General features: G+C 39.4%; 1 protein-coding gene across 1 annotated transcript; it reads left to right on the top strand.

Annotated features, from left to right (window-relative positions):
• Positions 1-1,703: 1,703 nt before the first annotated feature.
• Positions 1,704-7,926, top strand: has2 (hyaluronan synthase 2). Its single transcript, XM_010778891.1, has 3 exons — positions 1,704-2,330; positions 4,002-4,103; positions 4,236-7,926. The coding sequence occupies exons 1-3, from the start codon at positions 1,704-1,706 to the stop codon at positions 5,163-5,165; spliced, it is 1,659 nt and encodes a 552-aa protein (XP_010777193.1). The 3' UTR covers positions 5,166-7,926.
• Positions 7,927-9,067: the final 1,141 nt, after the last annotated feature.

The raw sequence follows: 9,067 nt of genomic DNA, 5'->3' as shown, positions 1-9,067 counted from the left end.
TAGACACAAGCAATTCACATTAAAGTCACACTGAAAAATCTCAGCATGAACCAGCTTGTCTTTTGTAAAATACCTAAGGTTGGTGATTTATTTTAATTTTAAGATCTGTAAAGATCTCCTATCCTTGTTAGGGGTGTTTGTGTGTGTGTGTGTGTGTGTGTGTGTGTGTGTGTGTGTGTGTGTGTGTGTGTGTGTGTGTGTGTGTGTGTGTATATTCCTCTCCCTTAGCTTAGCCTCCCCCTCTGACTCTGCTACGCTCTCAGTGTGTCTTGCTCTGTTTTTTCTCTTGCAGTTGCTCTGTTCTGCTCAGTGTTTCCTGCTGTTCTTTTTCTTTCTTTCATCCGATATGCGCTTTTCTTCCTGTCTTTACAATTCTTCTTTCAATCTGCCTATTTCTCCAACCCTAACTCCATCTGTCTCGTATGTTTAGGTGTGGTGTTATACATTCTTGCCAAATGACAAACACGGTTAGGCCTTGTGTTCTTTTCTTTTGATGACTTTATTTCTTTTGTGGAGTTTTATATTTTGATCGTCTTGACTAGACTTACATGTATAACTTGCTATATCAAACCTCCCAAGTCTCAAAATGACACCCCACTGGGGGCGCCCCACTGATTCAGTGAACGAATAAACATAGTTTGACCTGCGTAATTTCAAAAGGTCAGACGTAGGTTGATTTTTCCCTTTATGCTTCACATAAAAACATGTTCTTAATAGAAATACAATGTCATACCCTCGCTTTCTTCATTGCACATCTTTATCTTTTTAATCCTAGAAGTAATCTTATAGTATTTCTTTGGGGAGGCACAGAGGGGAACAGGCACACGTGCAGCATTAGAAAAATCTAAAACACTCTTGTCTTCTTCCCACGGAGATATAAACAGATGACATCACAGGGTGGTCCGCCCTGCGTTGAGCCGAGCTGAGCCACGCTGAGTGGGTCTCTGCTGGTCTGCCAAACAGATGGCGGTAGCAACAGAATGAGGGCTGGAAACAAACTTTAGAAAAGTTTGTACAGCCGGACTCATGTCGCTCAGAGTATAGACACAAAAGCAGGGCCTTTTTTTGACTGAGCCACACATAAAACACACAGAATAATATTTCATTGACATAGTTCCTAGCCTGGAGATCTTTTTGAACCAGAAAAATATTATAATAGTTCCTCCCAGGGATTTAAAAAGCACTGGGACATTTGGCAGGGGCACCCAGCTTGTTGGTAATTAGGTCAACAAATCTTGTAATGTGCGCCCACCCACAGTAAGGGGAGTTGGAGCAATCGGCTACTCACAACTGTCTGACATTTAGACTAGGATTTGGGGGAGGGGTAGAGGGAAGGAGAGGAGGAAGGAGTACAAAAAGGAGAAGCTTTACTGCTTTCTCTACCTGGGTTTGTTGTAATAAAACAAACCTGTGTCGTAGAATACTATGCTAAAATATTGCAAAAAAAGCTTTTTTTTCAAATGTTGTATTAATTCTACTTTAAGTCAGTCTTTTAAATTACTTTTTTTCAAAGTGTATATAATGTTTTAGTTTTACTCTCAAAATAATGTGATGGACATCTGAAGTCTGCAGCAAGTTACTTTCTTCCTGTTGTTAGGGAGAAGTATGTATAATAGAACGTAAAATGATTGAATGACTTCAACCCCTAGCATAACATTCTACATTGACTAAATGTGACCCTTGTCTCCACTCTGTGTCCCTAGATGAAGTGTCAGAGAGTCCTCACCTACCTGCGGATAATTGGAACCACCATGTTCGGCGTGTCCCTCCTGGTGGGAATCTCCACGGCCTACATCATGGGTTACCAATTTTTCACCACAGCACACAATCACCTATCCTTCGGCCTGTATGGCGCCATCTTGGTGGTCCATCTCATCATCCAGAGCCTCTTTGCGCTCTTAGAACACCGAAACATGCGGCGTTCCTTGGAGACGCCAATCAAACTCACTAAGTCCTTGGCGTTGTGCATCGCAGCGTACCAAGAGGACCCGCACTACCTGAGGAAGTGCCTGGTGTCGGTGAAGAGGCTGACGTACCCGGGGATCAAAGTGATCATGGTGATTGACGGGAACGCAGAAGATGACTTGTACATGATGGATATTTTTAAAGAGGTCATGGGTCGGGACAAGTCGGCCACATACGTGTGGCGGAGTAACTTTCACAGCAGGGGGGCGGAGGAGACGGACGAGAGCTACGCTGAGAGCCTTCAGCAGGTCTCCAGGCTGGTGCTGAACAACAAGTGTGTGTGCATCATGCAGAAGTGGGGTGGCAAGAGAGACGTCATGTACACAGCCTTCAAAGCTCTGGGGAGGAGCATTGACTATGTGCAGGTGAGTCCGTAGAAATAGAAACACGTATACTAAAAGAGGGGTTAGTGAGAATAATGAAGGAATAGGAATAGGAAAAGGTGGAGTATAGTTTTTTTCGTAATGGTTCAATTGAAGAGTAGGAGAACAACAAAAAAAAGGGGGGAGGCACTGATGTAAATTTGACACCATTATATAACATAAAATATTATTTATAATGAGCCTGTGTGTATATATTCACACATTCACAGGTAAGATAAGGACAGCTGTCATCAGTGTGAGCTGAGTGAAAGGGAAAAGAAAGAGAGATGGAGAGAGAGATGGCTGTAGAGGGGAATGGGGGTTCTGCCAAACCAAACATGGGGTCCACAAAGAGCCTTTTGTGTTGCTTTCAGACGGACGGTGGCTGTGTGCATCATGTTGTGCAGTGTAGCGTGAAGCAGGGCAGCAGTAGCTTATGTCTAAGTGTAATGACAGGTCTGTTTAGTGTTTCAGCATCTACATGAACCAAAAACTGTGTCAAAGAAAGGGTTGCTTTGGTATGCATCTGTTTGACTGTTTGACATTACATGGAATTTAAATAAATACTGTTCAAAACCGGTTGAACAATTATGATCTCAGTCTATGTTAACGACATTTAAATTATATCTTTGGAAAAGTCAGTTCCCAAGAGTGTTTGGCAGGGGTATACATGAAATACTCACAAAGTAAGCAACCATGGATGTAATGAGGTGCTAAACACTGGAAATAGACTTACATGTAGAGGTGTGGAAAAAGTGTCCCAGACCCGGCTCCATATGCATGTCTCTTTTTTCAAATGACGTTTCAGCCCTCAGGACTTCAACATCAACAAACTGGCTGGCAGATGTATATAAATACCTAATATTGCCTGTATCATGTGGTTGTATGACTTAAGATATAAACAGAAGCGTGGCACCACATAAAATGATTAAGGGCCAACACTGATTTTTATCCTATATCCAATTGACATTAAAATAAATATGAACCAACGTTACTTTCATAATTTGGCCAAAACATTCTCCTCACGTCATATTAGTTCTGTAATATTCAGCTGGCCGTTTTACATAAACATAACATGTTGAACAATGAGTAAAACACAACAGAAACCTCATTATTTGAATAACATTAGAATGATATTAATGAGTTTGCATTACGGAAAAGGGGACTTCAAGTGATAAAACCCTTTGATATGGTGCTGCCTAACACCTGCAGCTCGGTGACTGCCAGAAACCTTTTGTTTTACAGCGATTTAAAAAAAACTAACTTCAGAGCTGCTAGCAGTGATGCCAGTATCCTTCAAAAAAGGAGGGACAGTGTTGCCTTTGTTCCACCATCAGTATTTGCCTCTAACAGATGTGTTTTAATAGGGATCTGGCTCTAGGTTTGTTTTCATCACCTGATTTTGTTAGGGAGTAAAATGACCATTTATAGAAGAAAATAGAGAGAGCAGGAAGATAGTGGGAGGTGATGTAATTTGAAGGCATTACTCATTGTTGCAGACGACAATTCATTTACTATTTCAATATTTGGAATCAACTCAAGTACATTTTATTTTTACATTGCATATATCTTTATACCCTGATTCCCTGTGAGACTTTTTACATGACAGTACCAGATTATCTTCGACACTAAAACAAAAGTAACTCACTGTTTATTTTTGTTGGTTTTACTCAGGTGTGTGACTCTGACACTATGTTGGACCCGGCATCATCAGTGGAGATGGTGAAGGTTCTAGAAGAAGACCCTATGGTGGGAGGTGTTGGAGGAGATGTGCAGGTTGGTTCAAAATTAAGAAAACTTTCCTATTCCACGCAAGTGACACATTTTGCAAACTGAAAATTCCATATCAATCAAATGTTTTATGTTCAATCACCAACTTTTTAATTCGGCATATCAATTTCTCCCTAGATCCTGAACAAATACGAGTCGTGGATCTCCTTCCTAAGCAGTGTGCGGTACTGGATGGCCTTCAACATCGAACGGGCCTGCCAGTCCTACTTTGGTTGTGTGCAGTGTATCAGTGGGCCTTTAGGAATGTACCGGAACTCTCTTCTGCACGAGTTCCTTGAAGACTGGTACAATCAGACTTTCATGGGATCCCATTGCAGTTTTGGGGATGATCGCCATCTCACAAACAGAGTTCTAAGCCTTGGGTATGCAACCAAATATACTGCTCGAGCAAAGTGCCTCACTGAGACGCCGATTACATACCTGCGTTGGCTCAATCAGCAAACACGATGGAGTAAGTCATATTTTAGAGAATGGCTATACAACTCCATGTGGTTCCACAAACACCATCTATGGATGACCTATGAGGCTGTAATAACGGGCTTCTTTCCATTTTTCCTCATCGCCACCGCAATCCAACTTTTCTATCAAGGAAGGCTTTGGAATATTCTTTTGTTTCTGCTTATTGTGCAGGCGGTGGCGTTGATCAAGGCAGCGTTTGCCAGCTGCCTCAGGGGTAACATTGTCATGGTGTTCATGTCATTCTACTCAGTACTTTACATGTCAAGCCTGTTGCCAGCTAAGATGTTCGCAATAGCAACAATCAACAAGTCTGGATGGGGGACCTCTGGCAGAAAAACCGTAGTGACGAACTTCATTGGTCTGGTTCCTATATCAGTTTGGTTTACCATTCTCTTCATTGGGATTATCTACACAGTAATCCTGCAGTCTAGAAAACCCTTTCCTGATTCAGAAAAAATTGCTCTGGTCATCGGGGCAGTCGTCTATGCCAGTTACTGGGTCATGCTTTTGACGTTGTATACAGTGCTCATAAATAAGTGTGGGAAGAGGAAGAAGGAACCCCACTATGATATGGTGCTGGATGTTTGACTTACTTACAGTCATCACTTACCACTGAACTTGGTTTTTCGGCCGTTTTTTTACTCTCACCATGTTGTTATACAAATGTTTTTTAGATGCAGAAAAGCTCTGGAGGCAAAACTGGTTGAGTTCAACTATAATGGCCAAACAGGGTTTTTTTTAAACTTGAAAGGAAAAAGAACATGTGAATGACAGTGGCTGCTTCTTCTTTCTGTTCATTCATGACCATTGTCCTTTATTATTAGAATCTTGTATAACTAGCAAAAGATCAGCTACTGTAAACTCACTAGGTAAACTTGACCACTCAGTATGGCATTGTTTAATACATTGCAGTTGGCTGCAAGAGTGCTAGGCTTTGTAACGTTAGCTACCTCTTACCCATGTCATTTTCAATGGGCTTCAGTCTAACGTTTGCAACTCAGCCAAAGAAACTGCCTTTTTTGTAAATCCATCCATTGGGGTTTAACTTGACCAGAAAGAATATTCTTCCTCCAGAGCATCATTGTGTCTCCACAACATGTTTGTACACCCTAACTAGAAACACATCTACATTAAGCCACCGCCAATGGAAGCAAAGAAACAACACCACTAGCAGCTTTCTCCATTGTCCTGGATTAATGGTGTTTTTGTAATTGTAATATGCAAGTATCTGGATGGTCAGTGTACACCTCATGAATAGGTGAGGTTACCCACATAACCATTGAAAACATATCCACAAATAGTCACAACACATCTGTTTAAAGATTGAATACCACAACTTCAAAGTTCTTAGCTTTTCTGAAGGCAAAGCATTGGGGTAATTTATCAGTGTTTAAGAATCTCTTTGGAAGAGCTAAATAATCCATGTACAAAGAGTGAAAAGGGTGCAGAAAGGGCTTTAAGAAGAAAAGCTGCTCTTTTGCTGCACTCATGTCATATTGGACACTTTCTCATAGTCTTCACACGTTATAAATGTATTGATCTGTTTCAACAGAAGAATTTGTTTAGTTTCGCTGTTGTCAATTCATTGGTGCAACTACTAAATATCAATGGTAGTGAACAGCTATTTGATGCAGGCTTGACATTACAATTCTTAATTTCCTGCTTGAAAACGCACGCATCACTGGCCTTGGTGCATGTAAAATGAATGTGAAAAGGTGCAACATGCATAGAAGTGTCCAATCATGCCATCGAGAGGATGCAAAATCCATTAATATCCATCATAAGGTTATTTGTTATTCCCATATGACATGATTGCAGTATTTCTCAACGTTTACAAAGTGAAGAATCTCAAACTGATCACTGATTGGTGGATATAATCTCACAGGGGACCAGGTGAACATGTGACCAGAGGAGAGACTGTGTACCATTGCTGCTGTGACTGTTTTTTTTATGGAAAAAAATAACTTTTTGTTTTACTTTTTTTATATGAATTATGAGCGATATTGCAAAAATGGTTTTAACACTATTATTGGTAATGTTTTATCTTTCTTCCAAGTTTAGTGATAACCACCAAGTAGACATGATGGGCATGTTCCAATCCAAATTGCCTTCCATGTGTCCTTGCTCTCTTCCTATAATTCACATACTGTATCGAAGATAGCTTCCTTGTATTATGTTGATTGACATTGTAAGGAAGAAGTAAATGTGAGAAGAACACATTAATGCACCAAATGGGAGAAAAGTACTACCTGATAACAGGAATGTGAATAAGGGCACTTCATGGAAAGGAACAGCACTTTGGAATGAAACGAGTCCAGTGTTTGCTAAAGACCAGGAGCAGACATGAGTTTAATTCTTATGCACTTTTATGTCTCTCCTGTCTTCCAGCATGATGCTTGACGTAATCAAGATGAAATACCTCAGTGGTTCTCTTTGCATTGCATTAAGGCATTAGGATGCCTTCCAAAGACTGATGCATTCTGAAGGTCTCAAGTAATTTATGATCTGTTTGTGATATTATATATAAAAGTGTCCTTTTTTATACACAGTTCCTTATTAAGTCAAAGCTGGATTTCTCTGCCTAGTCGGCCCTTTGCTGTAGCCGTTTACTTGTTGTTACTTTGTATTTCAATGCATTTTATATATAGACATTTGTTTTCTACTTCGCTTAGCTACCAAAGATTCTTTATTTTCACTCATGTTTTTATAAGAAAAATGGGAAAATGTATTTGTTGTGCTTTCAACTGTTCTGACAATGACTTGTATATCTGACCAAACAATGTGAAATTCTGAGCTGGGGGGTTTGTCTGCAATAACAACAAGATAAATGTTATTTGTAGGGATAAGTTATTGATTTCAAGAGTGTTGATGAACCTGTGTTTTTGTACTTTGTACTTAGATGGAAAACCAGCATATTTATGTAAGATGATTCTGTGGTTTATAGAATTCTGTTCTTAGTAAGATGGCCTATGGTATACATGTAAAACCCCTAAGGATATATTTGTATACACTGCAAAAAAATACATTTAGAAAATGTTTTTATATATATACATAACGTGAACATAAGTGCTAGACTCCAAATGTGTTTGCAGTCGTGCATCCCATGTTCAGTAAAATGAGCAATAATGCCAAAGCAGACTGGAAACTGTAATCAAAACATTTGCACACAAATGTAATTATTTGCAAATTATGTTTTAAAGTTGGGAGGTGCCTTATGAAGCAATAACAATTTAGAAAAACTTGGGGGACATTTTTATACACTTTTAATGATGGTTTTATTTCAAATGTAATTATTGAGACCAATAACAATGTGGTTGTTTTCATGTCAAACTAGTCATGGGCAGTGTTATCGTGAAGCACTTTTGTGTTGTGCCAAATAAAGCAACTTTTGTTAAAATGTTATGCTGTTTTTGTTTGAATGTGTTGGTTGGTTGTTTCCACATCAATTTAATGAAACATTTGGGACACATCATCAGTAAAGTAACCTGGGGTCTTTGGAGGTTTCAGTTATTTCATCATCAGAAGCACCCGCAGGAGATGATCAAACCCTAGCTTGTGTCCCAGTAGCACACTCTCAGGCTACCCCTGTTAGACCTAATACAATCTAGTCTAGAGAATAGTTTCGCTGCCTCAAAGGCCCTCTTCATTGCTTTTGTTTTATCCACTTTGCCAATAAAGCACCTGTATTCCACTTCCCATCTTAATCATATAGCATTGGGAATTCCACCCAACACGTCCTCCAACTCATACGACCAAATGGGCCGATTGTTCAGGCCCTTATTACGACCAAATATGTCGTTTGTTCAAGCGCTTAATACGTCCTATAATTACGTTTTAAAGTTTTCGCCCTCTAGTGCTCCCGTTGAATGCAAACGTTACAGATGGTCGTTTATTCACAAATAACCCTCTCTGTAAAATCCTAAATTGTAGAATAGTTTGGCCATTAAAACGCTTTTTGATAAAATTTCTAGCGAGAAGTGTATATTGTACTTTTAGAATCCTCGTCCAGTCGATATGTAGGATCTATAGTTTGATAGATATTACGAAGATGATTTGAGGTATGCGTCCGCCTCCATGTAAAGTTACGGGTTGAAAACAGTATTTCCGGTCTCAACGTTTTCATAATAAAACCAATGATCAAATGATTTAACAGTGATATCTGCATTACTCATCAACTAAAAAATATCAGTTTATCCTTGTTAATTATACGACATTTATTGGTTTAAATTGTGTACAATGCTTTTGTGTTTTTCCCATAGGTTTTTCTCTTTCGATTCTGAGAGACACCTTTCTTTTTTCAGAGGTTTTGATAGGCTAAAACATCGCAGCAATGCATGTCGGGATATGGTGTTTATCCAATATGAAATCGGAAAAACGTTTTTTTTAAATAAAATAATACTGTGTGTTCTTGCTTTTCTCTTTGGAAGTCATCACATAACGGTTCGGCTGCATTAAATATTACATATCTGCCGTAGATATTTATTTTTAGA

The sequence above is a fragment of the Notothenia coriiceps genome, unplaced genomic scaffold (assembly GCF_000735185.1).
Source record: "Notothenia coriiceps isolate Sejong01 unplaced genomic scaffold, NC01 NC01_scaffold00019625, whole genome shotgun sequence".
NCBI classification, from domain to species: domain Eukaryota; kingdom Metazoa; phylum Chordata; class Actinopteri; order Perciformes; family Nototheniidae; genus Notothenia; species Notothenia coriiceps.
Note: the sequence above shows the minus strand (reverse complement) of the source record. Positions and strands in the feature narration are given on the sequence as shown.